Source organism: Urocampus carinirostris, chromosome 8 (genome assembly GCF_059441175.1).
Source record: "Urocampus carinirostris isolate Australia breed hairy pipefish chromosome 8, RoL_Ucar_1.0, whole genome shotgun sequence".
NCBI lineage: Eukaryota > Metazoa > Chordata > Actinopteri > Syngnathiformes > Syngnathidae > Urocampus > Urocampus carinirostris.
In genome coordinates, this window is record NC_142356.1 from 2,768,571 (window position 1) to 2,789,545 (window position 20,975).

The 20,975-nt window shown below is 43.0% G+C and overlaps 1 protein-coding gene across 3 annotated transcripts in view; it reads right to left on the minus strand.

The window, feature by feature from the left end:
• Window positions 1-15,713: 15,713 nt before the first annotated feature.
• The window catches only part of LOC148360488 (glucagon receptor-like), a 59,791-nt gene continuing 54,529 nt past the window's right edge, over window positions 15,714-20,975 (minus strand). For all 3 annotated transcript variants that reach the window (XM_088342971.1, XM_088342970.1, XM_088342969.1), the window contains one exon: window positions 15,714-19,769. In XM_088342971.1, coding sequence (XP_088199097.1) covers window positions 19,461-19,769 — 309 coding nt within the window. In that variant the 3' untranslated portion in view covers window positions 15,714-19,460. The remainder of the gene's footprint in view (window positions 19,770-20,975) is intronic.

The window sequence follows — 20,975 nt, forward strand, 5'->3', positions numbered from 1 at the left end:
AGTCGCTCTGAACGCGGAAGTGGATCTTCCGTGGCGAGCGATGGCGGTGTCGGGAGCAGAAAACGGGTCGGAAGCCAGGACAGGGGAGCAAAAACGTGGTCGGAAGCGAGTCGGAAGCCAGGAACGGCGAGTAGACAAGGTCGGGGACAAAGAGAGGTCAAAAGCCGGGACGGGAGAGTAGACGTGGTCAGGATCAAAATAGGGTCGAAGCTGGGGAACAGACGGGAGCAAAAAATCAGGAGGGAGTCAGGGTCGAAAAAAGCTTGCCTTGTGGGAACTGAGGTTGGCAGACGGACTGACAACAAGGGACAGATAGGAGTGGGTTTAAATAGGGACAGAGACACCATATTTGGACAATCAGGGACCTCAGCATAACATCCTTTCCACATGTTTCCTGAAAAAGTTATACAACAAGCGAACTGTTTTCTACACAATTTCCCCCGCAATCTTTTGGGGGAAGAGCTCCCAAAGCGCTTTACAATGTGCTTCACACCTACCCATTCACACACACACTCACACACCAATAGCGGCCATGCAGCCATGCAAGGCGCTGACCTGCTTTATGGAGGCATTAGGGATTCAGTGTCTTGCCCAAGGACACTTCCACATATAACACGGAGGACCTGGGAATCGAACCCGCGATCCCTTGATCCCAAGACAGTAATATTACAATAATGCAAAATAAATCCTACAAAAAATACTATTATAATAATATAATAATATAATAACTGTAAAATGTCAAACATAAACAGCTCATCCTCATGCTTCCTCACCATCGATTCATTCATGTTAAACTCTCTCGCTGCTGCTCTATTTCCGTGTTCTACTGCTTGACCGATCGCCTTGAGTTTAAACTCTGCCTCGTAAGCGTGTCTCTTAATAGGAGCCTTTCAGGGTCTTTATACAAACGCACAAATAAAAGAGAATCGTTGTTTAATATTTCCCAGTATGCACAGCGCACTTCTTCTTCTACGCGAAAAATGGAGTCGGTGGCTGCTTCTCTGAGTTGCGAGACCTTGCAATTCAATATTGATCCATATATAAGGCGCACCGGATTATAAGGCGCATAGTCTGCTTTTTAAAAAAAAAATCAGATTTTATGTGCGCCTTATAGTGCGGAAAATACGGTATATTGTAAGATTAGAGAAGCACTTTTAGAAATAAGCACTTTTGAGATATTTTTATACAATAGTTTTTAAAATATAAAACAACAATGACTTGTTAGATTCACAAAAGTCAACCATTTCCATGAAGTTGAATAAAATATCATCTATAAATGAGAATAGTATAGAAATAGCCTCCCAGGGCGAGTTTTAATTTTAAAGCAGATATCCCGAGCCAACCACAATTCCAGCTGTTTAAAATGTAAAACGCGTTGAGGGAAAACTCAAATCCTCATATCATCATTCATGAATATTTGATGGGCCTTCATTAAGGAGACGAGGCATTCGGTTCCTCCTCTCAGCACTCGTGGAGTGTGTTGACCTACCGAACGTCATCCATCTTCTCCGATATTCTGTCGGAGGATGATCTGTGGCCTGATGTTCCACACCAGGAACCTTCACTCACGTTTATGATCCGCCCTGAAGCATAATACCGTAAATAAGCCGCACCCACCACATTTTAGGAGGAAAACCGATTCTGTACTTACACAAGCCGCACCTGTATATAAGCCGCATGCACCCACTTTTTAAGTCAAGTCAAGTCAAGTCAAGTCATTTTTATTTGTATAGCCCTTAATCACAATTAGTCTCTAAGGGCTTCACAAGTTATTACATATAAGAAGATTAGGTTACTCGTATGCTATAGAGTAGAAGTGAGTTTTAAGCCTAGATTTAAACATTTCCACCGAGGTTGCAGATCGGATATCAGGGGGAAGAGCATTCCACAACACCGGTGCCCGGATGGAGAACGCTCTCGAACCAGCGGAACACTTCTTGGCTCTTGGGATCACCAGGAGACCGGCGCTCTCGGAACGAAGGCTTCGGGCCGGGACATAAGGGCAGATCAGATCTGAAAGATACGAGGGGGAAAGTCCATGTATGATTTTGTATAGTAGTAGGAGAACCTTAAAATCGCATCTTAGGCTAACAGGGAGCCAATGCAGGTTAGCCAAAATTGGGGTGATGTGATCATACTTTTTTGTCCTTGTTAAAAGCCTCGCTGCAGCATTTTGTGCCAGCTGAAGACTCTTGAGTCTGGTCATCGGAAGACCGGAAAGTAGTGCATTACAGTAGTCGAGACGGGAGGTAACAAACGCATGAATTATGATTTCCGCATCCGACTGAGAAAGTATAGGACGAATTTTAGCAATGTTACGGAGATGGAAGAAAGCGGTTCTAGTAATTTTCTTCACATGTGTTTGAAAGGACAGATCAGGGTCGAAAATGACACCTAAATTTTTAAGTGAGTCACTCTGTGTGATGTGGCAATTGTCCAAGTTCACTGCGGTTTTAGAGAATAAGTCACGGGACTTAGAAGGACCAATTACTAACATTTCAGTCTTTTCAGGGTTAAGACGCAGGAAATTGAGTGACATCCACTCTTTTATCTCAGTGAGGCAGGCCTCCAAAGTTCCACAGTTTAGTGTGGTAGATTCCTCCATCGGGAGATAGAGTTGAGTGTCATCTGCGTAACAATGGAAACTGATGTTATACTTGCGAATAATATCACCTAGTGGAAGCATATAAATGCTGAAGAGAAGGGGGCCAAGCACTGAACCCTGCGGAACACCACAAGTTACACTAAATGGCTCAGATGTCAATTCGCCATATTTAACGCAGTGTGTCCTATCTGAGAGGTAAGATCTGAACCATAATAGGACGTTTCCTGAGAGACCAATCCATTTTTCCAACCGTTCTAGCAAGATAATATGGTCCACTGTGTCAAATGCAGAACTAATGTCCAGCAGCAGCAAAAGTGATGATGCGCCCGAGTCCATTGCCCGTAGGAGATCATTGGTTACCTTTATCAGAGCTGTCTCAGTAGAGTGGTTAGCCCTGAATCCTGATTGCATCGATTCAAAGAGATTGTTATCGGACATGAAATCATTCAGCTGCTGTGCCACTACTTTTTCAAGTATTTTAGAAAGAAACGGTAGGTTTGACACAGGTCTATAATTACATAAGTTTTCTGGATCTAGGTTGGGTCGTTTCAGTGTGGGTTTAATGACAGCGGACTTAAAAGCAGCTGGAACTACACCAGAGGCGAGTGATATGTTTAAAATATTTAGAACTGAAGGTGCAAGAACGCCAAAGAGACCTTTAATAAGTGAACCTGGAAGTGGGTCGAACTGGCAAGTCGTCGGTTTGGCAGTATTCACCATCTGTTTAAGATTTTCGAGTGACAGTTCACTAAAACGGGACCAAGTCCCTGGACAGCCACCATGTCGTGCATCTAGGGATTTGAGTGCTTTAGTATGTGTTGAATTAATATTGTCTTTAGCAATTTCTTCCTGTACGCTCTGGATCTTCTTAGTAAAGAAGACCATTATGTCGTGAGCAGAATGGGTGGAGCTATCTGGGATAGTCTGTTGCCTTGTAAGTGATGCTACAGTGTCAAAAAGGGCCTTGGGATTGTTCTTTTGTGACGCAATCACTTTCGAAAGGTAGGCTGATTTTGCAGAGGCCAGGGCCGCTTTATACTTCAACAAACTATCACACCAGATTTGATGGAAAACTTCAAGCTTGGTAGCGCGCCATTTTCTTTCAGATTTCCTGCATTCTCGTTTAAGGGATCTAGTTTCATCATTAAACCAAAGTGTGCGTCTTTTAGGTCGTAATTTATGCCGGATGGGCGCAACTAAATCCAGGGCATTGGCCAGGGTAGCGTTAAATTCATTTAGGAGTGGTTCGATGGAGCCTATGTAGGAAGGAAAGGACGCAACTGCTCCTGGAAGAATATCGGAGAGCTCAGAAACTGTGCCTGTGCTTATATTGCGTCCGGTGAATCCTTCAGTTTTTTTTAGTACTACATTTAGCTAGCACCTCAAATGTAACTAAATAATGATCCGAGATAACTGTAGTACACGATAGCACCATGTAACATGTAACACAAACACAAAATTAGCCCAAACCCGGCTTTGAGTCCCGGGATTGTAACCGAATAGCAAGAATTCAGTCCAAAAACCACAGCCGGCAAAATGAACGGAAAATGATACCGGTACTTAACGTTTGATGCAGACCTGCAGAGTCCAGGTACCTGTTGAAACTAATCCAAGGAAAAAAAAGTCTATATTTCCAAAGGTAAGGGTGGGAAAACTATATATCCACTAATTTCCGCCGCGACAACAGGTCTCACTCACCTTTACCCCACTTCCCGTCAGCCAGCGTTTGCTCCGCCCCTCTTTTTTAATTCGCAAAACATATCAGAATAAGTGTCTCAAATAAATACATTACAAAAATATACAGGTGAAAATACATATTATACATGGGTTACACATATTTACAAAGAAAGACGGTACACCGAGAGAGTTTTCAAAGCTTTAATAATAATATTATAATTTTCATCCCAAACCGTGCCTGTGTAGGGTAGCAAAACGCTACTAGCAACACACTCGCAACACAGTAAACGAGTCTGTTAAAAAAAACATACTGTGCTCGTAGAAACCACGGTAAACCATCCTCATCTTCCTCCTCATAATTGACGTCATCAATGTCGTCTTCCCCAGTATGGGAAAGAGACTTTGTCAAAAAGACGTCGTCCCACGCTCCCTATTTCAAAAACACGCTAGCAACACGCTCGCAAGGTAAACTTTACGTGCAGTAGCCCTGTTTCCTTCTTTATCGGACTGCTCGATTGCGTGTAGCTTGAAAGCTGCGTCATGTCCCTTTCTTTTTGCAATTTGCATGATGAGGATGTGTCTACACTAATTTAATTTGTGCACAAGCTAAGAAGTTGCAGTCTTCCTCGGCGCATATATTCCACCGGTCTAAATCTTACCTTTTGTACTCGAGCGCCGCTGGCGGCCTTTAGAAAAGTGACATAAATTGGCCGCATCACTGAATAAGCCGCAGGGTTGAAAGTTTGTGGAAAAAGTAGCGGCTTATAGTCCGGAATTTACGGTACTGCAGTGCTAATCTAATGGAGATCCAGAAGTGAAGGGAACCTTCTACTGAGCTGGCCAAACATGGATAGATGGACTCGATGGTGAAGGATTTTATACATTTGACTATAAAGGATTTTATACGATTGACTCATAATCCATGTTCCCTCTAAGGTGCGCTCGTGCGCAATCGCGCACTGCCTGCACATTCTCAGCGCACAAGAAAATCGAGCCAGCGCACAAAAATCAGGGCTCGAAATTGCTAATGAAGAAGCGAATTAAGTCAAAGTGACAGTGCATGAAGGTCAAAATACACAGGTTCCCCTGACGCTGTGTTTCCAAGGTGGTATTTTGAAGTCATTGAGCCAATGTCGAAGTAGAACGAAGTTGAGTAACGTCAGTGGAGTTTTTCGAGAACCGGCTTCTTCGGCTCGGCTCACTAAAGAGAACCGGCTCTTTCGGGTCCCAAACGTCTCTTCGGGTTGTTTTTGCTTCTTTAATCCCTACACGACCAAATATTATGTAAAATTGTGCACAAAATGACTTCAAGGAAGGGGGGAATAGAACAAAAAAGAAAAAAATACCAAAATGAAAAAGTAGTGAAAAGCTGAGAAAAAAGAAACAAAAGGAAGAGAAAAAAGAAGGAGAATTTAAGAAAAAAAACAGAAAAAAAAAAGAAAAAGTAAATAGAAAACAAAAAGAAAAAAGTAACAGCTCGGAAAAAAGAGATTTTTTTAAAATAAATTAAAAAAAAATAGAAAAAACAGGGGAAAAAGAAGAAAACGTTTTGGTTGCATTCAAATAATTTCCAATTATACCAAGTCAATCTTGGAAATCTTGTGAAAGAATTGTAAAAACAAATGACGTCTGTAGGCAATCGTACATGAGTCAATTCATTCAAAAGAGAAAATAATTTTTGATAATATTTGATAATGATTTAGTTGCCACACTTGGGATTGCCGCTGCTCACTGTTGTTTCAAGCGTTGCTCACCGACTTTGTGTGAACTCTCAGACCCTTGGAAAATTAGAGGGAACATTGCTCATAATGCAATGAAGATTTTCACCGAGTAGGCTTTCGTTCAATGACAGGCCAGGCTGTTCCAAATGCAGAATATTTTGTCTAGTTCTGTTGATAACAGGACTCTGACGGAGGACGGCGGGCGTTGTTTAGAGAAATGCTCGGCGTTGTTTTGAGTACCACAGACATCGGGACGCTCTTCTGCGAGATGGTGAAGCCCGGGGGGGCTTCCTTGGCGCGCCCATGGGAGGAGTCGGCACGCCATTATGCGGGGAGACGATGGCCAATAGGAGAAAGCTAAAGGACTTGAGAAAAAATGCTTCCCAGAGACTCCAACGTCACTAATTCGGCCGTTTTCGATGGAGTACACTTCGTTAAATTGTTAATGAAATTAAATCTTAATGTGTGCCATTTTGATATTTAATTCACAACAATGGATAAATAGAGGGTGGGAGTTGGGGATCGAGGGAGGGATGGAGTGATGGATTTATTGATGGAGGAAGTTTCGAATGGAGGGATGGCGTGATAGGTCCATGGATGGCGAGATGATTGGATGGTGGGAAGGATCGAGTGATGTATGAATGGATGGAGGATCAGAGAGATGGATGCATAAACGGACGTGGGGATGAGTAGGTGGATGGGTGGAAAGAGTTTTTGAAGGACAGGTTTAGGGATGGATGGAGTAATTTATGGATGGATTCAGGAACATATTTATGGATGCATGGATGGGAGGTTGGATAGATGGATGGGTGGACAGAAGAACAGAGTGATGGATGCATGGATGATGGAGGATCAGAGTGATGGATGCATGGATGGATGGATGGAGGATCAGAGTGATGGATGCATAAACGGACGTGGGGATGAGAAGGTGGATGGATGAAAGAGTTTTTGAAGGACAGGTTTAGGGATGGATGGAGTTATTTATAGATGGATTCAGGAACATATTTATGGATGCATGGATGAAGGTTGGATAGATGGATGGATGGACAGAAGAACACAGTGATGATGCATGGATGATGGATGGAGGATCAGAGTGATGGATGCATAAACGGACGTGGGGATGAGAAGGTGGATGGATGAAAGAGTTTTTGAAGAACAGGTTTAGGGATGGATTGAGTTATTTATAGATGGATTCAGGAACATATTTATGGATGCATGGATGGGAGGTTGGATAGATGGATGGGTGGACAGAAGAACAGAGTGATGGATGCATGGATCGATAGATGGAGGATCAGAGTGATGGATGCATAGACGGACGTGGGGATGATAAGGTGGACGGATGGAAAGAGTTTTTGAAGGACAGGTATAGGGGTGGATGGAGTTGTTTATGGATGGATTCAGGAACATATTTGTGGATGTATGGATGGGGGTTGGATAGATGGATGGGTGGACAGAAGAACAGAGTGATGGATGCATGGATGATGGAGGATCAGAGTGATGGATGCATGGATGGATGGATGGAGGATCAGAGTGATGGATGCATAAACGGACATGGGGATGAGTAGGTGGATGGATGAAAGAGTTTTTGAAGGACAGGTTTAGGGATGGATGGAGTAATTTATGGATGGATTCAGGAACATATTTATGGATGCATGGATGGGAGGTTGGATAGATGGATGGATGGACAGAAGAACAGAGTGATGGATGCATGGATGATGGAGGATCAGAGTGATGGATGCATGGATGGATGGATGGAGGATCAGTGTGATGGATGCATTAACGGAGGTGGGGATGAGTAGATGGACGGATGGAAAGAGTTTTTGAAGGACAGGTTTAGGGATGGATGGAGTAATTTATGGATGGATTCAGGAACATATTTATGGATGCATGGATGGGAGGTTGGATAGATGGATGGGTGGACAGAAGAACAGAGTGATGGATGCATGGATCGATAGATGGAGGATCAGAGTGATGGATGCATAGACAGATGTGGGGATGATAAGGTGGACGGATGGAAAGAGTTTTTGAAGGACAGGTTTAGGGATGGATGGAGTTATTTATAGATGGATTCAGGAACATATTTATGGATGCATGGATGGGAGGTTGGATAGATGGATGGGTGGACAGAAGAACAGAGTGATGGATGATGGAGGATCAGAGTGATGGATGCATAAATGGACATGGGGATGAGTAGGTGGATGGATGAAAGAGTTTTTGAAGGACAGGTTTAGGGATGGATGGAGTAATTTATGGATGGATTCAGGAACATATTTATGGATGCATGGATGGGAGGTTGGATAGATGGATGGGTGGACAGAAGAACAGAGTGGTGAATGCATGGATGGAGGTAGTGATGGACAGAGGGATCAATAGATTTGATGGATAGAAAAAAGGGAGGGATAGAGTGACTGACAGAGATGGATAAAGGAACAAAGTAATTGTCTGTTGGATGAATGGAATTATTAATGGATGGAGGGATGGAGATGGATGGAGGATCAGAGTGATGGTTGTATGGATGAACTTAGGAATGGATGGGTGGATGGATGGAGTAATTCATGGATGGATTAGCGATGGAGGGATGGATAGTTATTGAAGGACAGATTTAGGGATAGGTTGAGTTATTGACGGATGGAGGAACAGAGTGATGGATGCATGGATAGGTGGATGGATGGATGGAGTGATGAACAAAGGGATGGATTATTGAACGGAGGGATAGACGCAAAATAATTGTTTTGAAGTGGACTTCAAGAAAAATGCTCATTTTGATGGTATTTTATGATTACTTTTCTGTAGCTTTCACTTATTTTTCTTGTAAAATGGTAGGTTCAATAAATACCGTATTTTCTGCACTATTAGGCGCACCTAAAAACCTTTATTTTTTTCAAAAGCTGATCATGCGCCTTATAATACAGTTTTTATCATTTACAGGCTGGCATTGGCTTAAACAGCAAAACAAAGCCTGCAATTGGCCGAAAAAGATGAATGTGTATAGCACGTGGCTGACGGCATACGGAAAGCATTTTTTTCTATTCTGTATTTGTAAATATTTTATTCTCCTGGATTTACTAAACTCACGGATATAAGAGGACATTGGCTGCACATTATTATGAACACAACGACTTCAGTGAGCTACTCCGGGTTTTATATTGTCCCTGTATCTTGTTTCAGACTGAACTCGATGTTTCTGTAATAAGCGGTGCAGATAATGGAGGGAATGGAGTGTCTATTTTTAAATTCAACTCAATTCCAAGTGTTTGTCATATATACAGTAAAGTTGCGAGCGAAAAAGAAAATAGAAACTAAGGAATGGTTGGCATTTCTTGAATCCCAAGACTTTAACCTACCGAATGATGGAACGATGCATTTGAGTGACATCGTACGGACACCGCATCCGCACGTGTCTACGACACGTATTTGCGTCTTTGCAAGCTTTGGGAATGTTAGGGGGTAAGAAGTTGGACTGAACCATCTGACTGTTTTGTCGACGTTCCCATTGTAGCGCCTTATAATCCGGTGCGTCTTATGTATGTCAAAAATAGGACCAAAAACTATTTTTTCGGGGTGCGCCCTATAACCCGGTGCGCCTTATAGTGCGGAAAATACAGTAGTCTAAATATGATTTTGCCCATTTGACTATTTTTCAATGAATCTAAATGAAAAAAAAAGACTGCAACACAAACTTTTTCTTCTTTTTTCCAAACCATTCAAAAAAATCTCATTGTGTTTATTTTTTCCGAGCTGTTACTGTTTTCTTTTCGTTCTCTATTTGCGTTTTTCCCCACATTTCTTTCTTTTCTTTTTTTCTGGCTTTTTTTCTTAATTTTTCCCTTCTTTTTTTCTCTTCCTTTTGTTTCTTTTTTTCTCAGCTTTTCACTACTTTTTCATTTTGGTATTTTTTTCTTTTTTGTTCTATTCCTTTTTTGTTGACAATATCTCTGTACTATTTGTACTTGCAACATCCATTGCAGCCCGGTCATCCTGAAAGGGGGATTACCACATGTGCGGTCCCTTCTCAGGGTTTCTTCATTTTCCTCATGTTGAGGTGTTTGAGTTTTTCCTTGCCCTCATGTTGGTTTCAGATCAGGGGATGGTGTAATAATAGTTTGAAATAATAGTCTGTGCAAAAACCTGTGCAGCCCTTTGAGACTCTTTATGATTAAGGGCTATACAAATAAAAATGACTTGACTTGACTTGAATTTTGTGCATCGTTTGACATCATATTTGGTCATGTTGGGATGAAAGAAGCAAAAACAACCCAAAGAGCCGTTTAGGACCCGAAAGAGCCGGTTCCTTTTAGTGAGTCGAGCCGAAGAAGCCGGTTCTCGACCAACTCTACTAACTTTACTCAACTTCGTTCTACTCTGACTCGACTTCAAAATACCGACACAACGTCAGGGGAACCTGTGTATTTTGACCTTCATGCATTGTAACTTTGACTTAAGTCGCTTCTTAATGAGTCATTTTGAGCCCTGATTTTTGTGAGCTGGCTGGATTTTCTTGTGCGCAGAGACAAAAAAGCTGAGTAAAACGAATGCAATCGGGTCCCGTTTCAAAACAAACACTTTTTTTTGCGTGTTCTGGACACTTTTAATCAAGAGCACAGAGAAAAACCGCAAACAACTTCCGTTTCATAATCTTCTTTTAGCCACGGTCATTCCTTCAAATCACAAACGAATCCCTTTTTGTATCGCCCACGTTCCAATATCCACCATTGAATTCCGTTTAGCCAAACCGCAGAGCAACAAATGAATATACGACGATGTGAATGGAAATAAATAAATATCTTTCTTCTGTACGTGGCACATTCTGCTTGAGTGGAAGTTGAAAAGACGTACATAAAAAAAGATGCCAGCCTTGCAAAAAATCGCAAACGTGGCAGCCAGCGAAGGCATCGCCTCCCGAGGACGCCCTTCAAGGACGATGGAGTACGCAGTCCACAAATGATAATGCGGACGAAGCCGAGTGCCGGAAACGGAAGCGGGGGTCGCTTAGAAGCGCCGATCCCGCCACACAAGAAAAGAAAAACAAATAGGGAGCCTTTTACACTTCTTACTGTACATTACAAACATCGCGACACAAATACAACAGACATGACTCAATTTACATGCAGGCATTAATCCCATTGGAAAAGGAATACTGTAAAATACCTCACAGGTAATGGGAACCAGAATCTTCGACCTGGGACAATGGATCGCGGCCACAGGGGTGCTGTTTATTCTAGGTGGAAGGAACGGGGGGGAAAAAAAGCCTCCACGCATTGTTGGAATTATATACATATATTTATCCTACAGTTGACATTAATATGTTATAAGTGTTCTCAGCCCTTTTTGTAGTTTTCAGTTTGTAAGCTGTTCTTCAAGGCCATGGGTTGTTTTTGTGCAGTCTGTCTCACATACCAATGGATGCACCCTGACCTGGAATAATCTGTGCATGCCATAACTCAAGTTGTTTTTCACCAAGAACCTTAATAAAAAGAAGGGAGGGATCGGAGATTTCTTTAGAGTGAGTGAGTGAGCGAGGAGATTTGTAACAGCCCGGTCTCCGCCGCTCTCATTATAATGATTCATAAAATAACCAATTCTCAATGACCGATTCTCTATGTCTTCTTTTATTGCAGAGCGTTTTATTAAAAATGTTGGGGACTTAAACCTAACACGCATGACACGATTTTTGCTGTCTTGGCTGCCGGGCTCAGCAATAGTCCCACCTGGTAAATGTATTTCGGCCAAAACGGTGCAGTTCATTTTCGGCGAACCAAATGGCACAATTCAGTGGCCTGAACTGAAAAACAAAACAAAAAACACTCCGCTACTCTCTGCTCCCAGCGATAGCCAACCAGGGTTAATCCCATTGGAAAAGGAATACTGTAATACTTCGCAGGTAATGAGAACCAGAATCTTCAACCTGGGACAATGGATCGCGGCCACAGGGGTGCTGTTTATTCTAGGTGGAAGGAACGGGGGAAAAAAGCCTCCACGCATGACACGAATTTTGCTGTCTTGGCTGCCGGGCTCAGCAATAGTCCCACCTGGTAAATGTATTTCGGCCAAAACGGTGCAGTTCATTTTCGGCGAACCAAATGGCACAATTCAGTGGCCTGAACTGAAAAACAAAACAAAAAACGCTCCACTACTCTCTGCTCCCAGCGATAGCCAACCAGGGTTAATCCCATTGGAAAAGGAATACTGTAATACCTCGCAGGTAATGGGAACCAGAATCTTCGACCTGGGACAATGGATCGCGGCCACAGGGGTGCTGTTTATTCTGGGTGGAAGGAACGGGGGAAAAAAGCCTCCACGCATGACACGAATTTTGCTGTCTTGGCTGCCGGGCTCAGCAATAGTCCCACCGGGTAAATGTATTTCGGACTAAACGGTGCAGTTCATTTTCGGAGGGCCAAATTCAGTGGCCCAAACTAAAAACAAAACAAAAAACGCTCCACTACTCTCAGCGATAGCCGACCAGGGTTATTGGACAGTGGCCACAACATTTCGTTTCATCTTAGGCGGGCAGGAACGGCACAAAAAATTGCCTTCTGCCCTGCTAGGAGCAATATGCTATCGTGGATAATGGATTGCGGCTGAACAAGTTTAGTTCCTTTTAGGCGGGAAAAAAAGAGCCGCCAGGCCTGCCTGACATTGGGACATAATTACAACTTCAGACATGAGCGTTTCAACGATTTACATGCAGGCAATAATCCCATTGGAAAAGGAATACTGTAATCCCTCGTTTATGCCCTTGCCAGCCTCCGCTCGCAGCAATAATGGACCTGGGACAATGGATCGCAGCCACAGAAGTGCTGTTTATTTTAGGTGAAATAAACGGGGGAAAAAAAGCTTCCACGCATGACACGAATTTTGCTGACCTGGGTGCCGCGCTCAGCAATAGTCCCACTGTGTAAATGTGTTTCAGCCAAAATGGTGCAGTTCATTTTCGGCGGGCCGAATTCAGTGGCCCGAACTGCTCTCAGCGATAGCCGAACAGGGTTAGTGGACAGTGGCCACAACAGTTCATTTCATCTTAGGCAAGCAGGAACGGCACAAAAGTGCCTTTTGCCATTCCCTGCTAAGAGCAACATGCAATTAAGGATAATGGATCGCGGCTAAACAAGTGTAGTTCTTTTTAGGCGGAAAAACAGAAGTGCACTCTGTCGGTCCCCGCTCTCAGCAATATGTGATTGAGGATAATGGATCGTGGACCCTCGAATGAAGTTTTAACGTCATCTTACTTACCAAATTCAACCAAGTACCATGCTTGTTACTGCTTGTCAAAAGCATAGACTTACACTCTATATCACTGGATACAACTTGGGCATCCACTCCATGTAGATGACATTTCCTGTCTTGACAATCTCAATCTCATAAAAAAACATTAAAGGTGGGGTGCAGCATTTGAAAACTGCAATCATGACTTTCAGCCAGGATATTGGCTCTTTGAACTCAGTTAGGCATTGTTAACATATAACAATGGAACGTTTTCATTTATCAACTTATAAGGACCGCATCCATTGAGGAATGTGACTATGTCAATATAAACTCAAATTTCAAAATAATTTACTCTAGTTACAATATCTTCTAAGGCATTTGAACTCGGGGGCCACGCGATAGGACAAACATTCTGTCGGGGGCCGGACTGGTAGATTCAAGAGAAAGAAATAAGAGAGAGAAAGAAATAAGAGAAACAGGGGGGAAAAGGAGAGAGGGCAGGACAAAGAAAGAAAAAGAGAGAGGGAAATAGCGTAAGAAACAAGAGAAATAAAAAGTCCTGAGAGAGGGGGAAAAGAAATGGAGAGGAAAAAAAGATCCAAAGAGAAATAGAAAGAAGGAGAGAAAAGAGAAAAGAAAGCGCGAAGGGTAGGAAGAGAGAAAGAGAAAAGAGAGAAAAGGAAAAAAGGAAGTTAGAGCAAAAGAAGTTCAAAAGACACAGGGAGAGAAAGAGACAAAGAGCAACAAAGGAAGAGAAAAAGAGAGACACAGAGAGTGAAAGAGGCAGAGAGAGGGAGAAAAGGGGTGAAAGAGAGAGAGATAGAGAGAGAGAAACAAAAGATAAAAAGTCGTGAGAGAGGGGAAAAAGAAAGGGAGAGTAAGAAAGAAATCCAAAGAGAAATAGAAAGGAGAGAAAAGAGAAAAGAAAGCGCAGAGGGTATGAAGAGAGAAAGAGAAAAGAGAGAAAACGAAAAAAGGAAGTTGGGTTAAAAGACACAGAGAGAGAAAGAGACAAAAAGAAAAGGAAGAAAAAAAGAGAGACACAGAGGGTGAAAGAGACAGAGACAGAGTGGGAGAAAAGGGGTGAGAGAGAGAGAGAGAGAGCGAGAGAGAGAGAGAGAGAGAGAAACAAAAGATAAAAAGTCGTGAGAGAGGGGAAAAAGAAAGGGAGTGGAAGAAAAGATCCAAAGAGAAATAGAAAGACAGAAGGAGAGAAAAGAGAAAAGAAAGCGCGAAGGGTAAGAAGAGAGAAAGACAAAAGAGAGAAATGGAAAAAAGGAAGTTAGAGCAAAAGAAGTTCAAAAGACACAGAGAGAGAAAGAAACAAAGAGCAACAAAGTAAGAGAAAAAGAGAGACACAAAGAGTGAAAGAGAAAGAGACAGAGTGGGAGAAAAGGAGTGGAAAAGAAAGAGAGAGAGAGAAATAAATACAAGTCCAGTGTCTTTGTTTGAGGCACCTGGCTTTGGCAACATCAAGTTGACATATTTCAACCTGCAGCTTATTTTTCTCTTGCGCTTCTCTGAGTGTTGTCTCGCGGGCCGGATACAATCCCTTAGCGGGCCTGATCTGGCCCGCGGGCCGCCTGCTTGACACCGATGCGCTAAGGTTTCCGATAAAGCTGAAAAACAATGTTGTAGAGGCCCGGTGAATGGTTGCCACGGCAACAAAAAAAAAACCCAGAAGCATTATTCATCATTGAAAATGACGCATTCATATTTTCATAGCTCTTAAACTGTCTTTCATTTCTTGTGCTTGCCTCTCTAATGTTTCCTTTTGGGGTTTTTATCCTAGCCCCGCCCTCTGAATTTTGAATTACCGTACTTTCCGCACTATAAGGCGCACCGGGTTATAGGGCGCACCCCGAAAAAATAGTTTTTGGTCCTATATTTGACATACATAAGACGCACCGGATTATAAGGCGCTACAATGGGAACGTGGACAAAACAGTCAGATGGTTCAGTCCAACTTCTTACCCCCTTACATTCCCAAAGCTTGCAAATATGTGTCGAGAAAAGGTGCGGATGCGGTGTCCGTACGATGTCACTCAAATGCATCATTTCAAATATCATTCGGAAGGTTGAAGTCTTGGGATTCAAGAAATGCCAACCATTCCTTAGTTTCTATTTTCTTTTTCGCTCGCAACTTTACTGTGCATATGACAATAAACACTTGGAATTGAGTTTAATTTAAAAATAGACACTCCATTCCATCCATTATCTGCACCGCTTATTACAGAAACATCGAGTTCAGTCTGAAACAAGATACAGGGACAATATAAAACCCGGAGTAGCTCACCGAAGTCGTTGTGTTCAATAATGATACGCAACCATGGTCCTCTTATATCCGTGAGTGTAGTAAATCCAGGAGAGTCAAATATTTACAAATACAGACTAATGAAACATGTTTTTTTATGGCGTACTTTAGCAAGCCACTGGCGATCGATTTGACGGATGATTGACACATCTTTTTCGGCCAATTGCAGGGTTTGTTTCGGCCCTCTAGCCAATCCGAGGCTCCGAATAACTTCAGCCAATAGCGATCGATTTGACCGATGATTGACACATCTTTTTCGGCCAATTGCAGGGTTTGTTTCGGCCCTCTAGCCTATCCGAGGCTCCGAATAACTTTAGCCAATAGCGATCGATTTGACCGATGATCGACACATCTTTTTCGGCCAATTGCAGGGTTTGTTTCGGCCCTCTAGCCAATCCGAGGCTCCGAATAACTTCAGCCAATGGCGATCGATTCAAATGATGATTGACACATTGGTTAGCCAATGAAACGCCAGTATATAAATCCCAGCGTACACCTTAGTTGCAAGACTTTGCGACTTAATATTGATCCATATATAAGGCGCACTGTATTATAAGGCGCATGGTCAGCTTTTGAATAAAATGAAGACTTTTAGGTGCGCCTTATAGTGCGGAAAATACGGTATGTTAATCATTATGTTCGGGTTGGAGCGGGCTTCTCTCCCCAAAGAAAAACAAAATAGGAAGTGGCTGTCTTCACAACACGCACTGTACTAAACTCTTGCAATGTCAAAGTACTCTTTCTGTATTTGTCTATTATCCCCTTGTCGATGTCCTTCTTTGTCTTGCTGCTGCGCTCTTAAAGTGCCGCATTACATCAAAATATACCGGCACCGATAACTTTTAATCGCAAGAGGGTAAGCTAGCTCGGTAGCTAACATTTGCATGCGTTCGGGGTAAACAAACAAAAAAACCAATGAGCTGTCACGACAGGGCACAGGTGTCCAAGAGGCGGTCCGCGGGCTGGATCAGGGCCGGATAAAGGTTTTAAGCCGGCCCGCAGGACAACGCCGAAAGAAGCGCAAGAGAAAAATAGCTGCAGTTTGAAAAGAGTCACCCAAACCAGGCAAAACTCGCGAAGCAACTGTAGGAGTATTTTTCCTCTTTTTCTTACTCTCTTTATCCCTCTCTCTCTCTCTTTTTTTTCTCTCTTACTCGCTCTCTCTTTTCTTATTTCCTTCATTTTATACCTTTTTTTTCACTCTTTCTTTTATTCTCTCTTATTTCTTTCTCCTTCTCTCTCTAAATCTAAATCTTAATGTAATTTTTTTTCTTTCTGTCTTTATTATGCGCTCTCTTCCTTTCCCTTGGATTATCTTCCTTCCTTGATTTCTTACTCCCTTTCTTTCTTTCTTTCTTTCTTTTTCTCCTCTGTCATTCTTTTGATAGTCTGTCTTTCTCACATCTCTTGTTATTCCGCTCTCTTTTGTTGTCTTTCCGTCTTTTTCTTTACCTCTTTTTCTCCCTTTCTTTTTCTATTGTGGTGTTTATTTCTCCTCTGTCTCTCTCTTTCTCTGTATTGCTTGCTCTCTTTTTTCTTTTTTTTATCTTTTTCCAACTTTTTTCTCTCTATCTTTCTTGTATTCTTTCTTATTTCTTTCTCTTTCTCTCTCTAAATCTTTATTTGTTTTCTTTCTCTTTATCATCCGCTCTCTTCCTCTCCATTTTTTTCTATTTCTCCCTCCCTCTTTCTCTCTTTAATTCTCTCTCTCCCTTGATTTCTTTCTCTCTATCTTCCTCTCTGTATTTTTCTCTTCTGTCATTCTTTTGATAGTCCGTCTTTCTCACATTTTTTCCCTTGTTATTCCTCTCTCTTTTTTTGTCTTTCTTTCTGTCTTTCTCGATACCTCTTTTTCTCCCTTTCTCTTTCTATTGTGGTGTCTATTTCTCACATTTTCTCTCTCTCTCTTTCTCCCTCTCTCTCCCTCTCTCTCCCTCTTTTTCTGTCTTGCTTGCTCTGTCTTTTCTTATTTTCTTTATTTTATACCTTTCTTTCTCACTCTTTCTTATTTATTTCTCATTCTCTCTCTAAATCTAATTTTTTCTGTCTTTGTCATGCGCTCTCTTCCTTTCCCTTTTTTCCATTTCTCCCTCCCTCTTTCGTTCTTTAATTCTCTTTCTCCCTTCATTTCTTACTCCCTTAGTCCACTCTATCTTTCTCTCTGTCTTTTTGTCTTCTGTCGTTCTTTTGATAGTCTGTCTTTCTCATATTCTTTCTTTGCTCTCTTTTTTGTCTTTCTTTCCGTCTCTTTTTTTCCTCCCTTTCTCTCTCTTTTGTAGTCCCTCCAATTCTCTCTCTCTTTCTCACTTTCTCTCTCTCACACTGTCTCCCTCATTCACCCTCCTTTTCTCCCTTGTTTTCTCTCTATTGTGATCTCTCCATTCTCACTCTCCCTCTCTCTCTCTCTCTCTCTCTCTCTCTCTCTCTCTCATGTTGCCCCCATTTTCTCTCTCCTTTTCTCCCTTGTTCTCTCTCTATTGTGGTCTCTCGATTTCTCTCACTCTTTCTCCCTTTTTGTCTCTCTCTCTCTAATACACTGTTTCACTTGTTATTTCTCCTTTCATCTTTTTTTTCTCTCTTTTTCTTCCTCTCTCTTTCTCTTTCTCTTAAACCTACTAACCTGGCCCCCGTGAGACTTGTTTTTCCCGGCATGCGGCCCCCAGCTCAAATGAGATCGACAGCCCTACCGCGAAGGGGCGACCCCTGAGATGCCGAGTGGCAAAGGAAAAGCCATATCCGAGACAACAAATTTTGGGCAAAAGAACACAGATATTCATTTGATAAATAAACGTGCGACATTTTCATGGAAAACACAAAATTGTCCGGGTGACCCCAATCTTTTAGAGAGTAGTGTAGTTTTGGTGTCATCAATCGCCTCTCCTCCCGACTCCTCGCAGATAAAATTGGAAATTTGTGGTTTGCTTCTCTCCAGGAAATAAAGATGATTGGTCGGGGCGGGGCTTTAATACCCGATCTTACCTCTGCCTGGGGTTTCTTTGTCCTGCCTAAATCAGGGGAGTCAAACTCATTTGAACTCGGGGGCCACACGATAGAACAAACATTCTCTCCGGGGCCGGACTTGTAGATTAAAGAGAAATAAGAAAGGGAAAAAAAAGAGGAAGAAATAAGAGAGAGAGGGAGACAAATGTAGAGAGGGTGGGATAAAGAGAGAGAGAGCGCGTGAGAAACAAAAGGGATTAAAAGAGAAATAGTGAGAGAGGGGGAAAGAAAGAGAAAGAACGAAATCCAAATTGAAAGAAAGAGAGAAAGGAGAAGGGGAGAAAGAGAGAAGGGGAAAGCAAGAGAGGGAAAAAAAGGAAAAAGTGAAGAGAGAGCAAAAGAAGGTAAAAAGACAAAGAGGAACAAAGAAAGAGAAAAAGAAAGAGAGAGTGAAAGAGAGAGAGAAAGAAAGAAATACAAGTACAGCATTTGTGAGAGAGAAGTGGACAGCAAGAGAGAGAAAGAGAGAAAAGGAAAAAAGGAAGAGAGACAAAGAGGAACAAAGAAAGAGAAAGAGAGAGAGTGAAAGAGCAAGATAGAGAGTGAAAGAAAAAGGGAGGGAGAGAGAGAAAGAGAGAAATACAAGTACAGCATTTGTTCGAGGCACCTGGCTTCGTCAACATCAAGTGGATCTGTTTCAACCTGCAGCTCGTTTTTCTCTTGCACTTCCCTGATCGTTGTCTCGCGGGCCTGATTCAATCCCTTAGCGGGCCTGATCTGGCCCTCGGGCCGCCTGTTGGACACCTGTGGCCTAAATAAAAACAGTTTGGTGGGGGAAGGGCCTTCCCAGAGTTAGGAGCGCGACCAAGGAGAGGGACGTATGTTCCTCCTCTCCAACCGTCAGTTGTAACGAGTCGAATGCCTTTTCTAGCGTTAGCAACTTGTAAATAGCTCTCCCACACGTAAGAGGTCGATTCGGAGCCCACGATTTCCCAACTCAAACGCGAGTTTCTTGCGTGGCCGTGGCCCCTCTCCGGCAGGCCCCGCCCCAAGACGAGGAGGCGGAGGAAGAGGCGGGGCCCGGCTGGGACAGGAAGGTCAGTCGAAGGTCACCCTTGTCCCCGTCGGACACCACCAATCGCCTGCTTTCCTCCGCCCGTCCCGTCCCCGACGTCCTGGCTGCTCCCCCGTTCGGGTCGCTCCCGCTTTTGACGTGAGGCGTTTGGCTGTGGGTGTGGCGGTATTCCTCGTCGATGTCCTTGCCCAGTTTCCAGCGCCTCCATTTTTTGAGCAGCTCCGACTGCACCTGGGGCGGGGACGGGGGGACGGGGGGACGGGGACGGGGTCGGGGACGGGATAATGGGATTGCACAGGGGAGATTAAATGAAACACTCAAGTAAATGGGAAGGAAAAAGGATCCCGTGTTATACGTCGGGGGTCGACAAACTATGGCCTACTATGGATTGAATTCGGCCCGCGAGACAAAACTGAGAGAAGCACAGGAAAAAAAAAATTGGTTGGGAAACTAGAGCCGATCCACAATCAGGACTATTGATATTAAAAATAAGGAAGCGATCAACGCTAGGTAAAGTTCAGAGGGCATGGCCGTCCTTGCAGTTTTAAAATCAGTTCCGTTTTTAATCTTTTGTTGTTGTCTCCGCCCCCCTCTGCATCCACCTGCTACCCCACTCGACCAGCCGAAGTCACTTATCATAATTATACTGATTTGTTTTGAGATCTTGTTCTTTTCATGAATACGTCTGACTCTGAGATGAAAATTTCGCTCGTGCAAGACTTTCGAAGATTAGATTGGGCACATGCAACACGATCGCACCAATGGTTCAGTCCAGTTTTTACAGGGCACAGTCTCAGTTTACAATAGGCTTTTCAAACTTTACGTCGCTAAGAAATCCATTATGTGGGAGCTCATGAAACAACGTATGTTCACCGTTGAGATACTTTATGACGAAAACCCACTGAACAAACTGTAAACACTGGTAACGTACTCAGAGCATCGGGTGACCGGTAGGGGTGGGCGGTTCTCTGCACATAGCGAACGCACTCGCTTCGTTTTCTCGCCCAGTCTGCGCCAGTATCCTATTTGTTTGCGGTATTTGATGACATTTTTGCAATATAACTTTGCTTGCACCTTGTTTTTAAAGCATTTTTGGTGCTTGTGACCAATGCTCCCTCTAAGCTGCATGTGTGCGCAATTGCACACTGCCCAGAGCTATTCTGCGCACAAGAAAATCTAGCCTGCGCACAAAAATCAGGGCTCGAAATTGATCATTAAGAAGCGAATTAAGTCAAAGTTATAATGCATGAAGGTCAAAATACACGGGTTCACCTGACGTTGTGTCGGTATTTTGAAGTCGAGTCGAAGTAGAACGAAGTTGAGTAAAGTTAGTAATTGGCTCCTTCGGCTCGGCTCACTAAAAGGAACCGGCTCTTTCGGGTCCTAAACGGCTCTTCGGGTCGTTTTTGCTTCTTTCATCCCAACACGACCAAATAT